We start from the raw sequence: 21,922 nt of genomic DNA, 5'->3' as shown, positions 1-21,922 counted from the left end.
GCAACAAGCCAGCCATCAAAGCACCATGAGGAGCATTCTACACATACAAAATGAAACTTGAGACGAGATCTGGGGAAAGGTGGGCATCCTCGCTTGGCACCTCGTAATAAAGGATAATGAGATAGACTTGGCATGTGCAAAAAGAGCACTTGCAACGTTGCAACCAAGAAGCGAAATTCCCTTGCACACAAGCTTGGTCATCAGTCAAGTCTAAAACAACCTTTGTGCCGCGTGCGCCGCGCGCGGGGTTCATCGCAAAGTCGGCTAAAAGTAACTCCTAAGCTAGTCGGAAAAGCATGGCGACCAATGGAATTTGACATGGAGTAGTGATAACGAGGAGAGACTGAGCGATCGGAGAAATTACCGTCTGAGCTGGGGCTAATGGGATAAACTCTCACCGAGCGCTTTTATATACAAAACTTCTTGGCATCCCGTTTCATACTCGGTGAGATCTCCGATTTACACTACTAGAGTAGAATTCGGATACAAACAAGTTGCGATGACAAGTTAAAATCAACGGTCATCCTTGTCGTCTAGTCCAGGGGTCCATAGCGAAGGACCGGCTGAAAGTCCGAATGGACCGTCTTTTTGACGTGATCAGGGATCTTGGGCATTGCGTCGACGCCTTCGAGCAACACGACTTGTTGGCCAGCCTTTGGATTTCAAATGCTTGAGTCAGCAAGACAAAATCAAGGCGGCCCTATTCAGGGAGCGCAACTTACAGCAAAGTGGTGAATCATGTGGCAATGCAGCATGCTGGCGGCAGGAAACGAAATCTCGTATCGGATCACGGTCCAGTCCCCGGGGCTGTTGCCAAGCCTGCAGCCGTCGCGGATGGGCGGATCGACGAGATTGAAGTGCTGCGCCATGCCGCCCTTCTCGAGCGCCTCGTCCACGCTGCGCCAGGGGAACCCACCGGTGCCGGTGCCGATGATCCAGGCTTTGTTGTTGTGCTTGTGGAAAGGGTGCTGGCTGGCGACGTCGGCACCATTCTCAAAGATTATGTCGACGACGGTTCCGTTTGGCAGCAGACCCCCAGGGTCGCCGCCGCCACCGTAGGTGGTGTCGCCACGGGAGCCAGCCTCCCACAGCAGAGGGGGCAGCTGCTGACGAAAGGCCTGGTGCGGTCCCACGTTGAGCGCCCAGGTCCCGGGGCCGGTCATGTTGATGAAGAAGCGAAGGGTGTGGTCCGACCTTGGAGGGGGTGGACGGGCGGGGTAGGGGGCCAAGATTGACTCGTCCATTGCTACGGACGAAGACGAGATGAAGGTGCCATTCAGATGGACCCATGGTTTTGTTTTAGGCACACTACCGATCCGCGCTGAGCCTGGCCCCGCTTCGTCAGATCGGACCGCGTACCGGAGAAGTCCGATGCCCTGAATCGTCTGTTCTCTGCGCAACGACGTGATCCTGACGGCGTAATCGCCTGGCGCCTGATCGAGGCGGACCAGGATGGAAACGCGCTCGCCGAGGTTGCAGTTGGCGGCGTGGACCTTTTGGGGGTGCACAAACTCGCCGTCGGCTGCGACGACGTAGAACTCGTGCTCGTCGATGCTTATCTGCAGCTCGTGGTGCGCCCCGGAGTGGATAAAGTTGATCCACATCCACGACTCGCCGGGCTGGGCCTCAAAGACCTCGAGCTCGGCAAAGGTCTCCTCGCAGGTGGGGGGATTGGAGTACAGCGCCTGGCCGTCCTGCACCAGGCAGCCCAGGGAGTTGCGGCCAGGACCTCCAGCGGCTTCTATCTCCTCGGCCGAGTGGCAGAACGTCCTGCCCTTGTTGTTGAGCACGATCGAGTTGCTGCACCAGGGCACGATGCCCGTGTCGCGGTACATGATCAGCAAGATATCCATGGGCTCGGCATTCCAATCGCTGATGACGACGTGCCGAGGACTGGCTTCGGCCCTTTTCATGGCGGCCACGTCGTCCGGTGAAGACGATATGAGCTCGTACGGACGTGGCCTCCACGCCGCCGGCCTGATCCAGATGGGACCCCTCATGCCGTCGGCAAACGCGGGGCCAAAGTGACCATGATAAAAGTAGCTGCCGTATTGCTGCTGGACCGTGAAGCTGTACGTGTAATTGTCTCTTGGTTGGATCGAGTACTGAGTAACTCCCGGCACCCCATCGTTCCACGGCTTGTCAATTTGGTAGATGCCGTGCCTTTTTGGACCTTTCGTGTTAGCTAGAGGGGCAAAAAAAAAAAAAAAAAAAAAGAAAATCTGCCTTGGGATCCAGAACTTGCCAGTGCATCGTCGTCTCGAATCCCAGCTGGTTCTCCAGGAAAACCTCAATCTCATCTCCCTCGTCCGCCTCTATCAACGGACCAGGGGTCTGACCATTGATGGCAAACACTGGTCTTCCATGGCCATCACCTGCAGACCATTGGTTGGTGACGGTGAAGTTGTATCTTCTCGTCTGGGCTGCGAGACAGAAGCCAGACAGGAGAAATATTGCATACGTTGGATACATTGGATACGTTGCGTGGGCTGTTGTCGCCGGAGCAAGTCGTAACGCAGCAGTGGAAGCTGTTCGGGGCTAAAGTAACAGAAAAAAAAAACGAGATGGAAAGAAAGTAAAAAAAAAGTAAAAAAGTAAAAATAACACGACTGAGAGGGGGAACCAAATCACCGGAACATGTGGTGCCGTCTCAATCTTGTATAGGAGGGGATGGAAAAGCCTAGAGACTAAAAGTTACCTGAAGATTCCCCCTCGCTGGTGCCACACCTGCGTTAGCCCGTCCGTGCCTTGACAAATCAACCTATAGAGTATGAGCGTTGAACCCTGCTGGAAAACTGTGATTCCGATCCCACGCTGCTGTCTAAGTTGGACAAAACGAGAAATTGTGGGCATCCTTGGCAGAAAGCTTAACCGGACCGCTGATTCAAGGGGTACTGGGCCTGAGTGTGCGGTAGCCTGCGCGCTCCAGGCGCTGATCGGTATCGTTTAAGCCAGAGCTGTTGACCTGACCAAAAGAGCGTTGAGAGGTATCACCTGTCCAACGCCTTGGTGTAGTCGTGCTCGTGACTAAGTCTAGGACACCAGGGCATGGGTGTTGCCGTGTGCGTGGCCTGCGTGGAGCTCACTCCTGGCGCCATTTTTGTTGTTCATGCTTGCCTTCGACGCAGGCCTCAGACCGATGCCCTTTGGACGGTGAGGATTCGCACACACACGGCCACCCCTGTTGACAACACGCTGCTCCGAAGTTTGCCTATCCTGCACTAATGTCATCGCAAGACCAGATCTACTCTGTGAGGTTGTGTGGCTCGGCATTTCCTGCCTTGAAACAGAATCATGATCTGAATCATGCAACAGTTTTGTCATGCCCGGAAAAAGGAATCTTGGTTGAATTGCGATCTTCACCTTGTTTTTTCGCTACGACGGCTAGGTCACCTTCTCACCCCGCTTTCCAACACCATTCTACCCTGCGAGAAGATTCGTGGCAGGTCGGAGAGAGGTTTGACTAGTATTCAGCAAGGGCCATGGTATCCGCTGTAGATAGTCACTACGTGCAAAAATTGGAGGGGCCGAGTTCAATATGATAAGGGTCCTTTCCGTCTATCTCATCCTATCCCTCCATGTTTTTCGTCCTTCTCTCCAGGTTACCTTGTGGCATGTCGCCGATTTTGAATATCCTCCCTTCTTGGCGAGCTATATTCTTCCATATATTCACTAAAAGCAAACAGAAATGACCATCAAAGTGCTGTCTCCAGGGGCAAGTGCCCCCAGCAGGCCTGTAACAGGAACTTGGCCCGCAAAGCTGCGGTCTGTTTGCCTCTCAGCATTAGCCCTTGGCGCCGTCACCATACCCATTGGGCTGTGGAATAGATACGATGGTAGCGACCACCTTGACCTCAATGGCTTCTGGAAGTCAACTTCACAGCAAAACTTGGTCAAGCTAGTGAGAAAGTACCATCTGCTGACTGGAGTCAGATGGATGAATCCCGGTATGTTGCTTCTGCCTTTCTTTTCAAATCAGACTTTTCCCCCTTCAAATCTCTACGGCTAGCTCATCCCCGTGACAGACGGAGGCCGGTGGCGGGTCATGTATACGTGCAACGGACAGTCACCGTGTCCTACCTTGTATGCCGACGAGGGCGACATGGTCGAGTTGACGGTGAAGAGCGACGTCTATTCACAGTCGACGATCCACTGGTCTGGGATTGGATATCATAGGTAAGCATTTCTTTTTCTTTTTTTGGATTGGTTTCGGAAAAGGTGGCCATTCACCGACCGTAAATAAGTTTGTTCATCTGCTTACACTCTCAATAATCTCAAACAAAAAAATGCAGCACCGGCGACTGGAATGATGGCACTGCTGGAATCTCGCAGGTATGAATACCAACTAAGTGGACCGCATCCAATACAGAAGACGTCGGTGATGGTGTCGACTTGCCAATACTAACTTTTCCTTATGCTATTCCAGTATCCGATCCTCCCTCGCGGAAACTTTACGCACCTGATTGACACGACTGGATCCTGGGGCCTCAACTGGTACGCCGAGCACACCACGGCGGCATCTGCCGATGTATGTTTTGTTTTGCCCTTGGGCCATTGACGATCGCTTCGGTCCATTTTTCCCTTTGAGTAGACACCTCAATGACCAAAAAACCCAACGACAGGGCCTCTACGGCATGGTTTATGTGGCACCGGCCCCTTGGAGACCTCGCCCGTACCACCTCATCACCGAGGACAAGATGGAGCTGCACAAGATCATGGAGGCCGAGAAACATGTCCGCCATCTGGCAATCAAGAACCACCAGCATCGGGACACTGGGTGGAAGCTGCTGCGGATGAAGGCCGAGGGCTCCGAGTTTTATTGTTATGATTCCATTCTTGTCAATGGTGAGTGGGTTACTTTTTTTTTTTTCCTCCTTTGTTGGCCGGCAGAAAAGAGAGAGAGAAAGCAACACAAAGGACTAATCTTTGACTAATTGTGCTCTTCCAATCAATTAGGCAAGGGTCGTGTGCATTGCCGTCAACCTGGCTTTGGAGTCCTGAACGGCCAAGCTTTGGATGAAAAGGGTTGCATCCAACCACAGGGGCTGCCTCAGGAGACTTGTAGCCCCAGCACGGGCGACTATGAGGTATGAAAGACCCCCCATTCCCGCGCATCCATCTTGTATGGTAACAACGCCAGGACACGCAAAACTGAGACGGCAAATATCCCAACACACACAGGTCATCGAGACCGAAGGACAGGCATACGTGATGCTCAACCTCATCAACATCGGCTTCGAGCACGGCGTCGTGGCCTCGATCGACGGCCACAACATGACCATCGTCGCCAACAACGGCGGCTTCGTCCACCCGCGCGAGGCCGAGGTGGTGCACATCCCCAGCGCGTCGAGGGTCACGGTGCTCGTCAAGCTCCACAGCCCCGACCCCGCAGACGGCGACTACGCCATCCGCATCTCGTCCACCAGCAACCTGCAGAACCTGCAGGGCTACGCCGTGCTCCGCTACCCGGGCGCCAGCTCCCACCGCCCCATCTACGGCCAGCCCATGAAGCTCCCGCAACCCGCCCGGCCGGAGGGCGTGTGCGTGCTGGCCGACGGCACCACCCGCCACGGCTGCGCGGTGGCCGGCGGCGAAGTCCTCGCCCCCTTCCCGCCGTCACCCCCGCCCAGCTCGCGACGTGGCAAGTCCTCAGCCCGTACGCAAACTGCAGCGGCGGCGGCGGACATGACGGTCCGGCTCTCGGCTGGACAGCGGCCCTCGCTGACGGAGAAGCACGTTCCCGAGTACTTCCTCAACGAGCAGCCGTGGCAGCTCTTCCGCTCCGCCATGACGCCGCTGCTCTTCCAGGACCAGCACGACGACGCCACCTCGCCGGGGGGCGAGCGGCGGCTGGGCAAACCGGTCATCGCCGGGATTCCCCTGGGCAGCGTGGTCGACCTCGTCATCGAAAACCAGCTCAACGACTCGATACCGCTCTACAAGCACGGTGTCCCCGCGTGGCTGCTGGGTCGGGGCTCGGGCGGCGGGTTTCCTTATGCCACCGTCGAGGAGGCCGTTGCCGCTGCCGCCGCCGGAGGGCCCGGACAAGGTCTGATCAACCTGGAGAACCCGGCCCTGGTCACGGTGCACGAGCTGCCGCCGCTGGGCTGGAGCGTGCTGCGGTTCAAGGTCACGGCCAAGGCTGCGACCATGATCCATGCCGTCAAGCTGAGGTATTTTGCTGTGAGTCATCTCTCTATTCTTTTTTTTCCCCCTTTTCTTAGTTTTGTTGTGTCTGTGCTACTTGATCCCAGTTCGGTACAGTGAACAGACGACTGACGGTTGTTTCTTTGCGACTAGCTGGGCATGTCGGCGCCGATACTAGAGGGGATCTCACCGGATGATCCAGCAGAGTTCCCTGAGTGGGTGGCGAGACGGCCCCACATTGAATTTGAGCCCAAGAACGATGGTGTCTTTGGATAGGTGGTCGCGCAAGTGCTAAATAAGCAAGTATGTCGAAGGGTGAACCAGTCACCTTTTAGGGCTAAGGCTAGTTGGGTTCAGCCCAGAACAGCGAAACAGACGTATTAGCAGTCATATGTTCGGTATCAAGTGCGTTCTAGTGTTCAAAATCTATTTTTCTAGTTTGAGCGATAACACAGTGACTGAAATGGTAGACAGTTTGATACAACGGTCCAAACACAGCCTACCATGACAGCATCAGGGAACCTTGCACAAAAAATAAAAAAAAAAAAGAAAAAATAAAAAAATAAAAAAAACATGACAGCATTGAGACGACGTATAATTCCAAGTTAAATTGCGCGGCTAGCCTTTCATAAAGCACATCAAAAGCGGTATATGTTTCAAATCATGTACCTGTACCCCTTCTGCTGCCTCCTCGCGGTGGCGACATCGACGCCGGCCAGATCGGCCGTCTTCTGCAACACGGCCAGGTCCTTGGCGCTGAGCTCGGCGTCCTCGTTCTCCATCCTCTCCAGCTGCCTGTTCCGGCTCGTCAGGATGTACCACATCAGCAGGCCGCACACGGCCGCCACCGCCTGCAGGCCAATGTTGATGCCCATGGCCAGCTTGTACGAGGGGAAGTCCTGCTGGCGGTAGGTGAAGGGCGTCCAGATGCTGGCCGAGTTGCCAATGCTGTTGATGAAGGCGAAGGCGGCCGCGCGCTTGGCCGGGGGGCGGGGGATGGCGTTTGCGATCCAGGCGTACGTCGTGCCGTTCATGTTGAAGACGACCACCATGAGGAAGAGGGAGAAGTACTTTGCGCCAAAGTTGGAGTCGTCGACAAACATGAAGATGAGAAAGCCGACGATGGTGACCCTGGGTTTTGCGTCTTTAGTTAGCAAGTAAGTGATGAAGTTTGAGGGTAAACTGAGGCAGGCAACTAAGAGTCCTAAATTCAGAGGGGAAAAAAAAAAAAGAATAAAAGAAAAAGAAAAAAAGAAAAAAAAAGAAAAAGAAAAAAAGAAAAAGAAAGAAAAAAAAAAAAAAACTTACGGAATCGGATACATGTAGAACCAGAACCGGTTCCCGACCCTGTCCGAATACACAGAGTGCACCAGCGAACCGACGGTAATAAACAGGTACGGCGGCGCGCAGAGCAGCAGGGCCTTGACCCGGTCGTTACCGGCCACAAAGGTGCTCGTCAGGGTGGGGAAGAAGTTCTGGAAGCCGGCCGTGCCCGTCACGCACATGTACGAGAGCGCGAGCACGTAGGTGCAAGGGTCCGTCATGGCCAGCTTGAAGCCCTTGAGCTGGCTCATGCCGCCGGCCTCGTCCACGTCAGCCTGGGCCGCCTCGATGGCCAGGCGGCGGTTCGCAATCTGCTTCAGCTCCGGCGACAGGCTCTTCCACGTGTCGGGGAAGTCGGGGAGGACAAAGATGAGGAGGGTGCCGACTGCAACGGTAATGACGCCTGGAGTAGGTAGGGTTTTTGATGCTTTAGTCGACGCGTGCACGGGATTTTGGAGCGTTCAATTGTGAGACGCTACCACCATCGAGGGCCCGCGGACTCACCTTCAATAATATACAGCCACTGCCAAGGCGACAGGCCATGCGCGTTCCCTAGACCATTCAGGATTCCTCCTGCAATCAGGTTGCCGAATGCACCAGAAATCAAGGACCCCGAGTAAAAGATGGACATGCGCAAGTTGAGCTCCGACTTGGTGTACCACTTCGACAGGTAGAACAGGACGCCCGGGAAGAAGGGGGCCTCGACCATGCCGAGGATGAACCTGCAGGCCACGATCTGACCGAAATTCTTGACCAGCGAGGTCAGGGCAGACACGGATCCCCAAAGGATGGTGAAGAGACCCAGGTAGAGGGACGGGCGACCCATGTAGTTGAGCAGCATGTTGGACGGCACCTGGGCAAGGATGTAGCCGACAAAGAGAATGGAAAGACCGAGCTGATACTGGGAGTCGCTGAGGTTGAGGTCCCTCTCGAGACCTTGAAGCCTGGCTGCGGCATAATTGTTGCTGTGGGCGACAAGTTTTTTTTGGGGTCAGTCAACTGGAAGAACAAAGACAAGAGACACACACACACACAAAACGTACCGATCAATATAGTTCATGAGATAAACCAGCACCACCATTGGCATGATGAGCGTGTCAATTTTCCTCTTGAGTTTCTTTTCCATCTCGAGCTCCTCGGGCGTCAACGCAAGTGCCGAGGCGGCATCTCCAGAATGGTGCTCAACCCCAGGCTTGCTGTCGCTGTCTCCCCCACCACCCAACAGGTCATGGTCGGCGATTTTGTCGGGCTGCCGCGTGGCACCAGCCACACTCTCATCGCCTTTTGGCGGCAAGTCGGTCGTCATATTTGGGTTTTTTTGGCAGTGTCAGGAATTTGGACAGGAAAGTCAGGGAGATGGAAGAGAAAGAAATCAGATTCCAGCTCAAGATCGGACGACTTCTCAGGGACGACGGGCGGGCGACAACGGTCAGAAGATCAGGGACAAGTCCGACGGGAACAGATCAGCAAAAAAAAAAAAACAAAAAAAGACGGAAAGAAGGGCTGATGGTCATGGTTTTTTTTTTTTTTTTTTTTGTCTTATTGTTTGTGCACCTGGAAACCAAAGCGATTCGCGTAGGCCTTTTACCCGTCAGATCCCGGGGTCTCCGCATGCGGGGGCGGTTTCGATAGATTGGGCATTTGAGGATGGGACCTACTACCTCGACGTCACACCGTTCACGATTACGTAGTGTCTGAGGAGGTACAGCAATGAGAAAAGAAAGAAAAAAGAGCCCATCAACGGGGTATTTTGGCGGGTCATTCTTACCGGATTCCTCATCCACACCATCTCCCTCTTCTCCGCATCAGCCAATATGGGGGACCCCGTTCAAATGCGGGGAACTGGACTCGGTTGGCACCGTTGCTCAGCTGGTCGCACCTCAGCTCAGCAAGCTTCGGGTGTTGCTACTGGACAGGCCGAAGCACAGACGCTTGTTCGAGACAAGGATTGGGCCAAGCGATTGAGCAAGAGATCCATTTTCTCCATGGGGGATGATTCGGTCTTTTTTTTTTCGTCTCTTGGCAAAATGGGAGGCGCGTCGGGAGCCGCCATCTCCAATTTTTATCCAACATTCCACGGCTCAAGTGACCAAATCTGTGGAACGACCCAAGCACTTGGCGCAAGCGGTCAAAAGCCGCGATGTCACCGACGCGAGGGCAGCTGCATGGAACCTAATATCTGTGCCCCCTTGCTGCAAACAGAAAGACAAAGGAATTGGCAAATAGCAAATACAATGTTTGCCACGGAGGGTTCATATAATCTGTGGGCGTGGGAGGCAGTTGACGAAGAGAAGCCAGTGAATCAGGGATGCGAGTCTCTTTGTCTCTTTCATTCACGGCGCTTTCATCAGATACAGCAAGTGAAACCCAACGCAGGTTGCCTGATATTCTCAATGCGGTTAAAAAATTTGTTTTTAAAACTCATTTGCTTTTGACAAAAAATGCGATAAATTATAATAGGCTAGAAAAGCTCAAGTTAGAAAAGATCAAAGATACCAACAAAGACAAATCAAAGGCAAGAGACAAAGAAAAACAAGCAAACGCCAAAAGAATCCAACAGTCTATTAGGATGTGATACTCTTGAGCCCAAGTCGCGCTATTAGCCGGGTGGCAGCCTAATCCAGGCACGTCAAACTATCACAGAATCAAATTTGCATGCATCATTCCGCTATTTTTGAAATATGCCCCTGTTTTACCGGCTTTTCTCGGCTGCTTCTTTCTTCAACCGCTCTTCGCGTCTCTTTTTTTTGCGGCCTGAGCAAGCTGCTCCTGTTGTCTCAGATACCAAGAGCAAGATACGCATGTGGGGAATGGGCTCTCTTTACAACCATCGCAAGGTCAAGCTTGGAGTTTGGAAGGTGAGACCCTGACCTCATTTCCACGGGCGGTAAGAGGCCTGTTGGCAGTGCTGTCGTCGATAGCGGCCACGGCTCCATTGGCGCCGGCAGAAGGGCCAGCTGGGAGGGCGACAGTCACCGGAACGGTGAGGGCCACCACGCTGAGGGCCTTGACGACAAAGGAAAGCTGCATTATGATGATATAGCTGCGCACAAGTAGGAAATCAATTCCGTTTAGAGACTTGAATGGAGGCAAACATGAGTCATTTCTTTTACTTTGTTACAACAGGGGCGCACATGAAAGTATATATTGGACAATTTAGACTATGTGGGTAAAGATGTCAGTTGGCAAGTCAGACAAGCATTGTAATCACTAACAGTAGACATAATTTTAGCCAGCGGCCAAGCATACTTTTAAAAGCTTGTAAGCCATGATGATAAAAGAGTGAAACCAGGTTATGAACGACTGATGAAGCAGTTTGAGCAGTTTTGGGACTGACAGAGATTGAGGGTGGAAGGCGACGCGGAAAGAACTGGTGAATGATTACTATGCTGTACATCCCTTCCGAGACAAGTTTCACTAGCCCCTTGAGGAATACAAAATTCATTGGCTTCAACAAATAGGGGAGCCTCTGGCACTGAATATCACCACGTACTCTTTCACTGCATATGTATGTACCGAGAAGAATGCACATCGGGTTAGAGTCAAGCAATGTTGCCTGTTTTAAAGTTGATATATGTTCATCGCATTTGCCTTATTTACCATCATTATCATGTTTCAAGCCCAGGCCAGCCAAACAAACAGAAAAAAAAACCATATATACAAGAAGAAGTTTCCCAAAAAAAAAAAAAAAAAAAAAAAAAAAAAAAAAAAAAAAAAAAAAGTCAAGCACAGCCTCAAAATCCCAAGATCAAATAAAAACCCCTATCGGCCCTAGACGCGGGCAGCGATAAAGTCAACCGCCTCGGAAGCCCTGGCGCCGTAGCCGCTGTGGGCAGGGGTGATGATGAGGGTTCCGTCGCAGACGCGGTCGCCCGAGTTGCAGATGATGAGGGACTTGGTGGCGTCGAGGCCGGGGATGCGGCCGCCGTCCTGCTGCCTCTGGGTGTCGCCAAAGGTGACGCCGGCGGCGATGCGGGCGCGCACGGCGGCGGTGGCGCCCTCGACGGCGCGGTGGACCAGGGCGGCGCCCTGGCTGTACCCGGACACCACGATGCGCGCGTCGGGGCACTGGCTCGCCACCTGGCCGATCAGCGTCCTGAAGCTGCTGGCCTCGTTGGCCGGCGCGCCGCCCGGGCTCAGGTTGCCCAGCAGCGAGGCCGAGTAGGCCACGCCCTGGACGGCGACTCGCGCGGCGCCGAGGCGGGTCTTGAGCGCGTTGCCCAGTGCCGGGCCGGGTTCCTCGCCCTGTTAGAGGGGGAAAAAAAAAAAAGTGTTAATCGGTTGCATTTTTTTCTTGTCTTAAAAGGTAGATGCGGTATATCCCAGAAGAAAAAAAAACAATCAAAGCACTTACCATGTTGCCGGATTGGGTGGTTCCGCGAGCGTACAGGAGGACGACGTCCTTGCACCCGCCTTGGGTGAACTCATTGGCCGTGGTCCCGACGGTCTGGCGGGCCTCGAGGACGGGCATGGCCGAGGCGGTGGCCGCCAGGATTGCCGCTGCGATGGAGAGCGAGAACTGCATCTTGACGGTTTTGGAACGGAATGAATGAATGACCGGGCTGGAGGGGACAGACAAGTGAGAGACGAGTCAACGGCAAGTGACGGGACTGGGCGAGCTATTTGTCTTGGTGATCTTGGGGGAGGCTGGAGCTTGCTGACGGGATGTGTGATGATGATCCCAAAAGCAATGGGAAAGCAGATTGCCTTTATATGTTCGTCCTCGTTGAAACGCCATGTTCTTTTTGCTTTTGCAGTTGTGATGATGATCCATTAACGTTGGGCTCCACATCTCCGACCCCCCTAAAGTCCGGCCCCCTTGAAAAATGTAACGACGAAATACCCCTTTTATAAACCGATTTAAATGTAAACCTATCAACGCACAATAATACAATCATTGTCAGGCTCTCCCGGTTCGCTAACCTCTTCTCCATCGTTCAAATCCTCTAAACAGTCCCTATTATTTTCCTGTGCTTCATAAACGTTTTTTTTGCTGACCAAAAGCTCGTTGGGATCCGGAATTACCCTTTTCCTTTTGACCGGCCGTACCGCCTCCAATTTTGCTTTTAACAAACTGATTTTTTGCTGAGCTTCAGCCAATAAGATATCCTTGGTTTCGAAGCTTTTTTGGACTTTTGCAAACAAAAGCCGTGAAGTGGCGTTACTTTTTTCGGACCGGGAAATTTCCTGTAGTTGAAGTCGAATATCTCGGGTCGTTTTAGGGGTTTTCCAAATAAGTAAAGATTGGTCGTTAATTTTTTGGTTTGGGCTTTCCGGTGTTTTATCCCTTTGGAAGCCGTTATTTCTACCTTTTTCGACGTTGGCGTTGCTATTTTCTAATAAAAACGGGTTTAAAAGTGGTTTTGCCAAGTTCACCGGCCATAACCCCGTCGTACGCCAACCAGATTGAATGGTTTTTGCTATAAATGCTTTTGATCTGGCTTTTCGATAGCAAAGTAGAAAGTTTCGTTTCCCAACAACCGTTGAACAGCAAAACTGGTTTACAAATCCCAGGTGACGTCGATAAGCTTCCTTTAACGGCCCAAAAACCGATAAATCCAACGGTTGAAGAACGTGCGACGAATGAGGAGGTAAATATAAAAGCTGAATATTATTTTGGAGGCAAACAAGCATAAACTCGTCGCTGACGTGTGATCCGTGGCCGTCGAGAACTAATAAACGCTTTTCAGGAGTTAAAGGTTGGGTATTTGGAATAAACACCTTTTTTAACCATTCGATACCTGTTTCATTATTTGTCCACCCGTTTTCTGTTGCATGAAATTGCCAGGTATCGAAAGGACTTAAATCAGCTGGAAACCATTGTTGCTGTACGTTTTTCCCCTTAAATATAACGAGGGGAGGTATAACAGCCCCCGTAGCTGATACACATTCGATTATGCTCGTCCAACCCCGCGTTCCAGGCTCTTTTCGCTGTAATGGCCGGATTTTATTACGCCCTAACACCAGGCCATTAGATCCTTTGCCTTCCATTATACCTGTTTCGTCCATATTCCAACGGTTGGCCGGTTTTATAGTATCGATAACGGGATTTTTCAAATAGGACCACCAAGATTTAATTACCTCGGTTGTAGCCCCATTAACCCGGGCATTTTCTATTCGCCGGGGCCTTTGGGTTTTCAAAATTGGATATCGGGCTATAAAACGGCTAACCCAATGTTTCCCAAGGCTTTTTCTTTCTCCGGCGGCCTGAAGAATTCGTTCCGCAAAATAGCGTAGTTCTTGATGCGTTGGCGGAAGGCCTAACGCGGCCTGCGCAAGTACCCAATCTGCCAAATAGGTCTCCTGCTCCTGTGAAAGCCTTTGACAAAATCTTTTCGCTTGTTGAATTGACTGGGCCCCCTTTAAACGATCGTGAAGGGTACTCCGAGGAATACCCCATTTTTGCGAGGTTTTGTGAACTGATTTGCCATTTCTTATGTCAGAAATGGCAGCAAGAAGCTGATTTTCAGTGTACTGTTTCATTGGAAAGTTTGGAGCAAGAATCTTCAAAATGCAAGTTCTAAAGTGAAAAATTCGTCTAGATATTTATAAAATAAAACAAAGGGTTGACGTGGCTGAGTAGATATTTTTAGGGGCCGGACTTTAGGGGGGTCGGAGATGTGGAGCCCAACGTTATGCATGCCAGCACGAAGCCTTTGCCCAATATGGAAGGTCTCTCGTTACAATGTGTGTGACTGACCATTGCAATTTTGAATTTGAATTTGGATTTTATTTTATTTTTATTTTTTTTTTTTCTTTTGCTTTCTCTACTATCTTGCTGCCAGGTATGGACGGGTAGGTACTTGCAGGCGGATGCACGGGCAGGTCACAGTCACACACCACGCAGGCTTTCTCCATTACAGTACTCGACATGCATCAGGGTTCGTTTATGCGGATACCCAAGGTGAGGCAGTTCGATTTTTTCCGTGGTCACCGACCTACTCTAGATGGGCCCCCTCCCAAGATGCCGTCGCCCCCAAATCTCCCTCATATCGTAGATCATTCAGGTCTGGCCGACTCCGTGTCACCAAGGGCTTGCCAGACAGGAAATGTTCTGAAATTTAGCGCCGGGGGGAGGGGGCCACTTATGAAGCATGCATGAACGATCGGACCAAGGGTGCGGTACGGGCAGTCAGACCGACGCTGACATTGATTCTGGTCGGACGTGGATTGGTGCCGGCAGCTTGATTTGCTTCTTGGTCTTGCCTTTTGGGGCAGGCAGCCACCATCCTTGCGCCTTGCTGCCGGCAGCCTGCAGTACCGGTCTTCTGCATTGCTTCGATATGGAATACCAAGCACCAGAAATGGAAGCTCGCTTCCTCGCTGCTGCAACCTCGAACATGCAAGTTTCTGAGGGGCCAGCAGCACGGCAAGCTTGGTTGCGGGGAAGTGGGAAAAGCTGAGGGAAGCTGTTGCAGATTGAATTGATGACAGGGGGAACAAGCTCCACCAGATTGTGACAAGGGCGGACGGGCCAAGGCGTGCCCAGCCACCCCCAGAGAACCCAGAGAACACGTGTGTGCTCTGGGCATGCCAAAAACCCATGCCGGTACATGCCCAAAAAGGGATCCAAAGCCGAGGAGGGTGAGGGGAAGCAACTACGAGATGATAAGTTGCTTTGCTGCGGACTTTACTACCGGAGGGATATGGATCCTACACTACAGCTAAAGTTACCTATTCATGCATAGTAGAACCTGCCAGGTACCGAATGGCGTCCAACCAGTGGAGAGCGGACCAAGTGAGAGAAAAAAAAAAAAAAAAAAAAAAAAAAAAAAAAAAAAAAANAAAAAAAGAAGGAAGCTCTCGACAGGTTTTGCCGGGACGGACCCAATTAAGTACTACATCAATATATAAGTTCTATGATAGGTCTTGACTATTGACTACTCTTTACTACTACTCTGCATGTATGGTGCTAGGGATACATTCAGTGGAGTTTTCCCCCGCAAGAACGGAGTATAGCTCGGGGAAACCTTGCTCGTCTGCTACGCTACAACCAAGCTCAACAGGTATAGCTCAATTAACCGTGGTATTTCTTTCAATCTATTTAACTCGCGGTCCGCCAGTAACCGGCAGCGGCCGCCTCCACACCCATCGACGTCAAAGTCGTAGATCGAGTTGTCCTGCGTGGTTTTGCCGATGAATTTGTCAATAAGACGCAACCTGCTGGTCCATTGCCTTGGCCGCTGCGGGGATTCCATCGCCGTCGTAAAAAGCCCATTAGCTGCTTTCTGCCATTTTTCATGACCGGGGGAAAAGAAACCGACAGCCCCTGGCATATGTTTGGGCGGGTGTACAACCGAAAAAAAAAAAAAAAAAAAAAAAAAAAGGATCATGCCGGAAAATCTCCTTCCTGAACGGCAGCGCCAGGTCCTTGGAACCAACGGGTTCTCCCCCTTCAGCACGTGTTGCACATCCTTCGTCGCGTAGGCCGGCACTCCAAACGTCTCCTGCAGGTACCGCACCCGGCCCTAGTGCTCTTCTTGCTGTGCTCGTGGGGTGATGATGACGGCCCTAATGTCGAAGCCCTTGTACCCGAACGGTGCATGACACGAAAGCACCACACTCTTGACCTCGCTCGTGCCGTTGAGCGCGTCGACCAGCACCCACAAGGTTGTTCATGTCGCCAATAGCAAAGACCCAGGAGGAAATAGAGCTCTCGCCCACGGAGTTGCACGCTGTCGAACGGGTTGGCCGGCCGGACGAAGCTGCTCGACTGTTGATTTGCTCACAGGTGGGTTAACAGACTTTGTAGATCTGGTTGGCCCGGCAGCAGTAGCGCAATTGAGGGGGCAAGTCCGCGCCTGCTGTGATCAGTGCCTCTTCGAGGTACTGCGGGATGCTTTCCCGCCGCTTGATTACAAAATTCGGTCATCTTCGAGCCAGCTCTTGAAGTTAGTTGTGACGATGAGCTGCTGGACAAAGGCAGCGTTGCCTGCCAGGGCCAGGACCGGGACGAGACTTGGACGGAGATGCATCGTGATTTCCTGGAAATGGGGGTAATGAATCTGAATGCCTCAGGGTCATCTTGCCATGCGGGACAGTGTAGACGTGTATAAACTCCGTCATCAAATAGGTCGGCCTGTTATCCCCAACCTTTGTTCACAGCATCCAACCCTCCAGCATGTCGATGCAAATGCTAACCAAGGCGATATGTTACAGCATCTTTGCATAATTGGATGCTACACAGTTAGTTCTTCACCGTGTTTCCTAGCCAGCAGCTTTAACTGACGATCTTATGATTAAATGGATGTTTTTGCTGCTTGTCCGAGAGGCAAAAAAAAAAAAAAAAATCTACAAGTCGGGTGAGATGGGTCATCCAAACAACAAACAACCTTATGAAGCGGGCCTTTTTGTTTTCAACTTTTCCAATGTGTCGGGTTTACTTTGTCCCGATGTGTTTATTGTTTCCAGTTCTCAAGGTCATCGAGACGGTAAAATAATCAACTGTATCTGATGATATAGCCAAGGTCATCCTGTTTACAAAGGTGGAAATGACGCCGATCCACGTTCTGGGTAGCCTTACGAGAAAAAGAAAATCCTCGGGTCATCCCGAAATGCTGCCGCCATCATCCACGTGGAGTCCAATCCCATCCATTTGCGCTCAGAAAAATCATCTCATCTCAATGGATGTGTCGGTTGATCTTTGGTACCTGCATGAATATTGCAAATGCATGTAATAGGAAAGTGAAGAGATGGAGCTACAAAATTAGTCAAGTTGGTGCCCAACTAAATGAAGATTCTAGGCGCAACCAACCTTCGTCATCCAAGACTACGCCGAGCAGGAGGACCAAGCCGTCGCTCCTCAGGAACGAATCGTAAACAAGCCCACACTAACTTCGTTTACCCATCTGAAAAAGAGTTCAAGAACCGAAACATGACTGGCGGACAAAATTATCCGTGCCCAAAATACATATTCATTCGTTCGTAAAACAAGCGACTCGTGAGATTTTCGTCTGGAAATAGACGAGACAAGTTCATGCTTTTGGGGGGTTTCCTTCTCCCATAAAAAGCATGGAGAAGATGGCGGAGGCGAGATGAAGACTGGGCTCTCATAGGTGCGCATAGACGATGGGTGGAGAACAAGTAGACCTCCCGGTCTAGGAACAGCCCGGCATTTGGCGCGGCTCCCCACAATCTGCACGAATCGTCATTCTCGCAGCCGCCCTTGTTGCCGTGTCACGCGCCCTAGTTAAAGTAGGATAAGGTAAGAAGGTACTTTGCACATGCTTGTGACTTTGTTTATTACTGTCCACCAAGTAGCAAGCAAACAAGCAAGCAAGCAAGCAGCCCATGGCTCCCAAGACGTCTCCAACCAGGGAAATGACACGAACAGTTTGGGCTCCCGGAGAGGGCAGACACACCTCGAGGTGGGGACCAATACTGTCAAATATGACGAGCTACATGCGCCTTGGGTCATGAAAACGGAAGGCTGTCCGGGAAATATGCCTGTTCGTGGCGGAGAAAGGTGCCACTTGCACATTTCCCCCGCCATCTCGTGAGCTCCCGCTTTGATGCCATTTTGGTATCGTTCGCATAACATCTGGTTACAAGCGAACCCTGAAGACGTCACCGAGTGGCCAGGGCGTTCGTTCGGGTGTTTCGGCTAACCACTTTCTGTCCTTTGTTTGCTGGAGCCCTTGTTCTTCTCCTCCTCCTCCTCCTCCTCCTCCTCCTCCTCCTCCTCCTTTTCCTCGAGTATAAACCCACGACAGGATGCTCCCATGCTCCCTGACATTGCTGATAGACAGCAACGGTTTTCGACACAGACCCGTCGTCGTCGTCTCACGGTTCACGGACCAGCGGTTCATCTCATCGTGCACGCGCCTCCTACGATCGCGCCATCATACAGCAGACGTGGGCCCACTATGAGGTACCACACGCGCTATCTCCTGGCTGCCCTGGCTTTTGTCAGCCAGGCTGCAGCCGGGCCCGAGGGCCCCCTGAGTGCCCGCAGCGCCATCTTTGCTCGGGCAGAAGCCGCCCTCGCCTCGGTTTCCGTCACCAACATCCAAGACGTCCGCGGAAACCTTCACCTCCCCAGGACCTGGGACGGGCTCCCTGTGTCGTGGAACAGCAGCGACGCCCAAGTCATCAGCCACGACGGCATAGTCAAGCGGCAGGATGCGGACAGGACGGTCACGCTCAGGGCCACGATCCAGCAGCGAGGCGTCTCGGTCGAGCGTGACTTCACCGCCAACGTGCGCAAGGCCGTCGACAAGAGGCAGCTTGCGTTTGAGGGTTACGCCTTTGCCTATTTCACCGGCAACAGCATCGAGGGCGAAAAGATCTACTTTGCCGCCAGCGTGGGCAACGATGCCCTGCGCTGGCGCGAGCTGAACGGCGGCCAGCCCACGCTGCAGTCGACCATGGGCACCAAGGGCCTGCGGGATCCCTTCGTCATCCGGTCGGCCGAGGGTGACAAGTTCTTCCTGATCGCCACCGACCTTTCCATCGGGTCGGGAACTTCGTGGGGCGACTCTGTCAAGTTTGGCAGCCGCTACCTCGAGGTGTGGGAGTCGACCGACCTCATCAACTGGTCCGCCCAGCGCCACGTGCTCGTGTCCCCTGCCGAGGCCGGCAACACATGGGCCCCCGAGGCCTTCTTTGACCCATCGATCGGGGAGTACATTGTCTTTTGGGCCTCTTCTCTCTACTCGGCCAACGACCCCAGCCGCACCGGTGCGACGTACCACCGCATGCTGTACGTCACCACCCGCGACTTTGTCACCTTCAGCGAGACAAAGATCTGGCAGGACGCCGGCATGTCGCGCATCGACTCGACCGTCGTCCAGGACGGCGACACCTACTACCGCTTCACCAAGGACGAGGGGGCCGGCGGCACCGGCTGTGCCGACATCATCCAGGAGCGCTCCACCTCCCTGCGTGCGAACCTCACTGCGTGGACTCAGGTCGCCGCCTGCATCGGGCGCGACGCGGGCACCTCGGCCGTCGAGGGTCCCACGTCCTTCAAGTCCAACCCTGGCGATGTCAACGGCCAGAAGTGGTACCTGTTTGTCGATGAGTATGGCGGCCGTGGCTACATCCCGCTGGAGACGGCCGACATTGCCGCGCCGCAGTGGAGGGTCTCGGCCAACTTCAGCCTGCCCCGCAGCCCTCGCCACGGAACCGTCATCCCGGTCACGGCCGCGGAGCTGAGCAAGCTGACTGGCACCACCAACACGAAGCGTGCCGTCAACGCAGCCGGCGAGATTCTCAAGTACGACTTTTCCGGCCTCACCGACGGCAACGTCCTCGCCGACAAGTCGGGCAACGGCGCCGACGCCAAGGTCTTCGGCAGCGCCAGCGTCAAGGACGGCGTCATGACCTTTGACGGCCAGGACGACTTCGTCTCGCTTCCCTTTGACCTGATGAAGGACGTCGAGGACATGAGCGTCGAGATGCGTGTCCGCATCGACGCCGGCCAGCAGACGCCCTACTTCCTCTTTGGCCTGGGCAACACCGGCTCCAGCGGCGCGGGCAACGGCTACGTCTTTGCCACGGGCAGCCCCTACCGTGCCGCCATTACCACCGGCGACTACAGCGGAGAGCAGGCCGCCAACCAGCAGCGCGACCTGCCCAAGGACCAGTGGGTGCACCTCGCCTACGTCATCAGCGGCGGCACCGGCATCCTGTACCTGAACGGGGCCGAGGTCGCCCGCAACACGGCGACGAGTGCCGACCCCCTCAGCATCGGCAACGGCATCACGTCCAACAACTACATCGGCCGGTCCGTCTACACTTCGGACAAGCTGTTCAAGGGCCAGATGAGCCACTTTGCCCTGTACGGGCGCGCCCTCTCCGGCGACGAGGTGGCCACCAAGTCCGGCAACGTTTTTCAGGTCCGCGACGTCGCCCTCTCGGACGCCTCGCAGCAAAAAGCACCTGCTCTGGTTGACGGTGATGCTCGGTCAGTTCTTTTCTACGTGTACCCCAACGTCAGCCTCGCGTCTGTCGCCCCGACCTTCACCACCGTCGACGGCGTCACCTCCTCCCCTGCTCCTGGAACAATCGTTGACCTCGACGGCGGCAAGACAGTGACGTACACGCTTACTAACGCGGCTGACGGCAGCACCTCGAACTGGACGGTCCGCGCCTCCAACGTCAGGTCCCCCGTGCTCCCGGGGCTCTACGCCGACCCCAACATCTTCATCCACGACAAGACCTACTACATCTACGCCACCACCGACGGCTTCCCCGGCTGGGGCGGCAAGGAGTTTTACGTCTGGTCGTCGCCGGACCTGGCCAACTGGACGCGCAGCCAGGAGCCCATCCTGACGCTGGACGCGCCGGGCGGCAACGTGCCGTGGGCCGTGGGCAACGCCTGGGCGCCGGGCTTCGCGGAGCGCGACGGCAAGTTCTATTTCTACCACAGCGGCCACCACCGCACGCTCAACACCAAGACCATCGGCGCCGCCGTGGCCGACAGCCCGCTGGGACCGTTCACGGCGCAGCAGGACGCCTTCATCAAGAACAACGAGGCCGTGACGTCGGGCCAGGCCATCGACCCGGCGGCGTTCCGCGACCCGGTCAGCGGCAGGTACTACCTGTACTGGGGCAACGGGCGACCGCTGTACGCGGAGCTGGGCGACGACATGGTGTCGCTCAAGCCCAACACCACCAGGGCGATCGAGGGCCTGGTCGACTTCCGCGAGGGCCTCTTCGTCGTGCACCGCCGGGGCCTGTACCACCTGACGTACAGCATCGACGACACGGGGTCGGAGAACTACCGCGTCGGGTACGCCACGGCCACGTCGGCCGACGGGCCGTGGACGTACCGCGGCGTCGTGCTGTCCAAGCGGACCGAGCTGGGGATCCTGGGCACCGGCCACAACAGCATGGTCAACATCCCCGGCACCGACGACTGGCTGATTGCCTACCACCGCTTCGCCATCCCCAACGGCAACGGGAACAACAGGGAGACGACGCTGGACAAGGTCGAGTTTGACGCCGACACGGGGCTGATGAAGGTTATAACGCCGACGCTTGAGAGTGTGCCGCCGCAGCTGATTAATAGTGCCTGAGCAGGCTTTTGTTATGAGTATAATAGTGTTCCTTAATTAGTTCTGTGTATGGATGTAATGAAATGTCTTTTTTTTTCTCTCTCTTCTTTTTTTTTAGTGCGACAAAAAAGGGGCGTCAGTTAAAAATATGCACGTGTGACGTCGTTAAAGCAAAAAACAAAACAAAACAAAAAAACTTATTTGTCATTTTGTGAAATAATCCCCAATTGAGGGCCCCAAAAAAAGACATGAGCATCATCAATCATCCCATCTTCTTTACGGTACAGTACTAGTACAGTATCATGTAACAATTCGAATGCGCTGCACGTCCTCTTATGCGCGACACTTGGTGCCAAGGTTACGCTTGTCTTTTTTATTGCTCAGGAGTGGTTGATACGCCGTAATAAAATTCACCCTTTTTTTGGTTTTCGGGACATCGGATCATGGACCCC

The 21,922-nt window shown here is 53.5% G+C and overlaps 7 protein-coding genes across 7 annotated transcripts; 2 read left to right on the top strand and 5 right to left on the bottom strand.

The window, feature by feature from the left end:
- Window positions 1-533: 533 nt before the first annotated feature.
- Window positions 534-2,472, bottom strand: PpBr36_02208 (uncharacterized protein; the record flags this gene model as incomplete). The annotated part of the gene is made up of 3 exons (XM_029889390.1): window positions 534-653; window positions 723-2,138; window positions 2,242-2,472. 3 exons carry the CDS (start codon window positions 2,470-2,472, stop codon window positions 534-536), a joined length of 1,767 nt encoding a protein of 588 aa, XP_029752752.1.
- A 1,216-nt stretch (window positions 2,473-3,688) lies between these two features.
- Window positions 3,689-6,423, top strand: PpBr36_02207 (uncharacterized protein; the record flags this gene model as incomplete). The annotated part of the gene is made up of 8 exons (XM_029889389.1): window positions 3,689-3,947; window positions 4,026-4,176; window positions 4,293-4,332; window positions 4,427-4,528; window positions 4,623-4,845; window positions 4,957-5,087; window positions 5,182-6,183; window positions 6,301-6,423. 8 exons carry the CDS (start codon window positions 3,689-3,691, stop codon window positions 6,421-6,423), a joined length of 2,031 nt encoding a protein of 676 aa, XP_029752759.1.
- A 380-nt stretch (window positions 6,424-6,803) lies between these two features.
- Window positions 6,804-8,776, bottom strand: PpBr36_02206 (uncharacterized protein; the record flags this gene model as incomplete). Its single annotated transcript, XM_029889388.1, has 4 exons — window positions 6,804-7,278; window positions 7,456-7,873; window positions 7,975-8,435; window positions 8,514-8,776. 4 exons carry the CDS (start codon window positions 8,774-8,776, stop codon window positions 6,804-6,806), a joined length of 1,617 nt encoding a protein of 538 aa, XP_029752758.1.
- Window positions 8,777-10,308: 1,532 nt separating this feature from the next.
- PpBr36_02205 (uncharacterized protein) lies at window positions 10,309-10,740 on the bottom strand (the record flags this gene model as incomplete). The annotated part of the gene is made up of 2 exons (XM_029889387.1): window positions 10,309-10,494; window positions 10,720-10,740. The coding sequence occupies 2 exons, from the start codon at window positions 10,738-10,740 to the stop codon at window positions 10,309-10,311; spliced, it is 207 nt and encodes a 68-aa protein (XP_029752761.1).
- A 501-nt stretch (window positions 10,741-11,241) lies between these two features.
- On the bottom strand, window positions 11,242-12,031 carry PpBr36_02204 (uncharacterized protein; the record flags this gene model as incomplete). The annotated part of the gene is made up of 2 exons (XM_029889386.1): window positions 11,242-11,715; window positions 11,825-12,031. Coding segments are annotated over 2 exons (681 nt in total), but the record flags the coding sequence as incomplete, so codon positions are not given.
- A 6,280-nt stretch (window positions 12,032-18,311) lies between these two features.
- On the bottom strand, window positions 18,312-21,678 carry PpBr36_02202 (uncharacterized protein; the record flags this gene model as incomplete). The annotated part of the gene is made up of 3 exons (XM_029889384.1): window positions 18,312-20,357; window positions 20,400-21,522; window positions 21,668-21,678. 3 exons carry the CDS (start codon window positions 21,676-21,678, stop codon window positions 18,312-18,314), a joined length of 3,180 nt encoding a protein of 1,059 aa, XP_029752754.1.
- PpBr36_02203 (uncharacterized protein) lies at window positions 18,336-21,491 on the top strand (the record flags this gene model as incomplete). Its single annotated transcript, XM_029889385.1, has 1 exon — window positions 18,336-21,491. The coding sequence occupies one exon, from the start codon at window positions 18,336-18,338 to the stop codon at window positions 21,489-21,491; it is 3,156 nt and encodes a 1,051-aa protein (XP_029752755.1).
- Window positions 21,679-21,922: the final 244 nt, after the last annotated feature.

The sequence above is a fragment of the Pyricularia pennisetigena genome, chromosome 3, assembly GCF_004337985.1.
Source record: "Pyricularia pennisetigena strain Br36 chromosome 3, whole genome shotgun sequence".
In the NCBI taxonomy this organism is placed as follows: Eukaryota; Fungi; Ascomycota; class Sordariomycetes; order Magnaporthales; family Pyriculariaceae; genus Pyricularia; species Pyricularia pennisetigena.
This window is presented reverse-complemented; position numbering and strand designations above follow the sequence as displayed.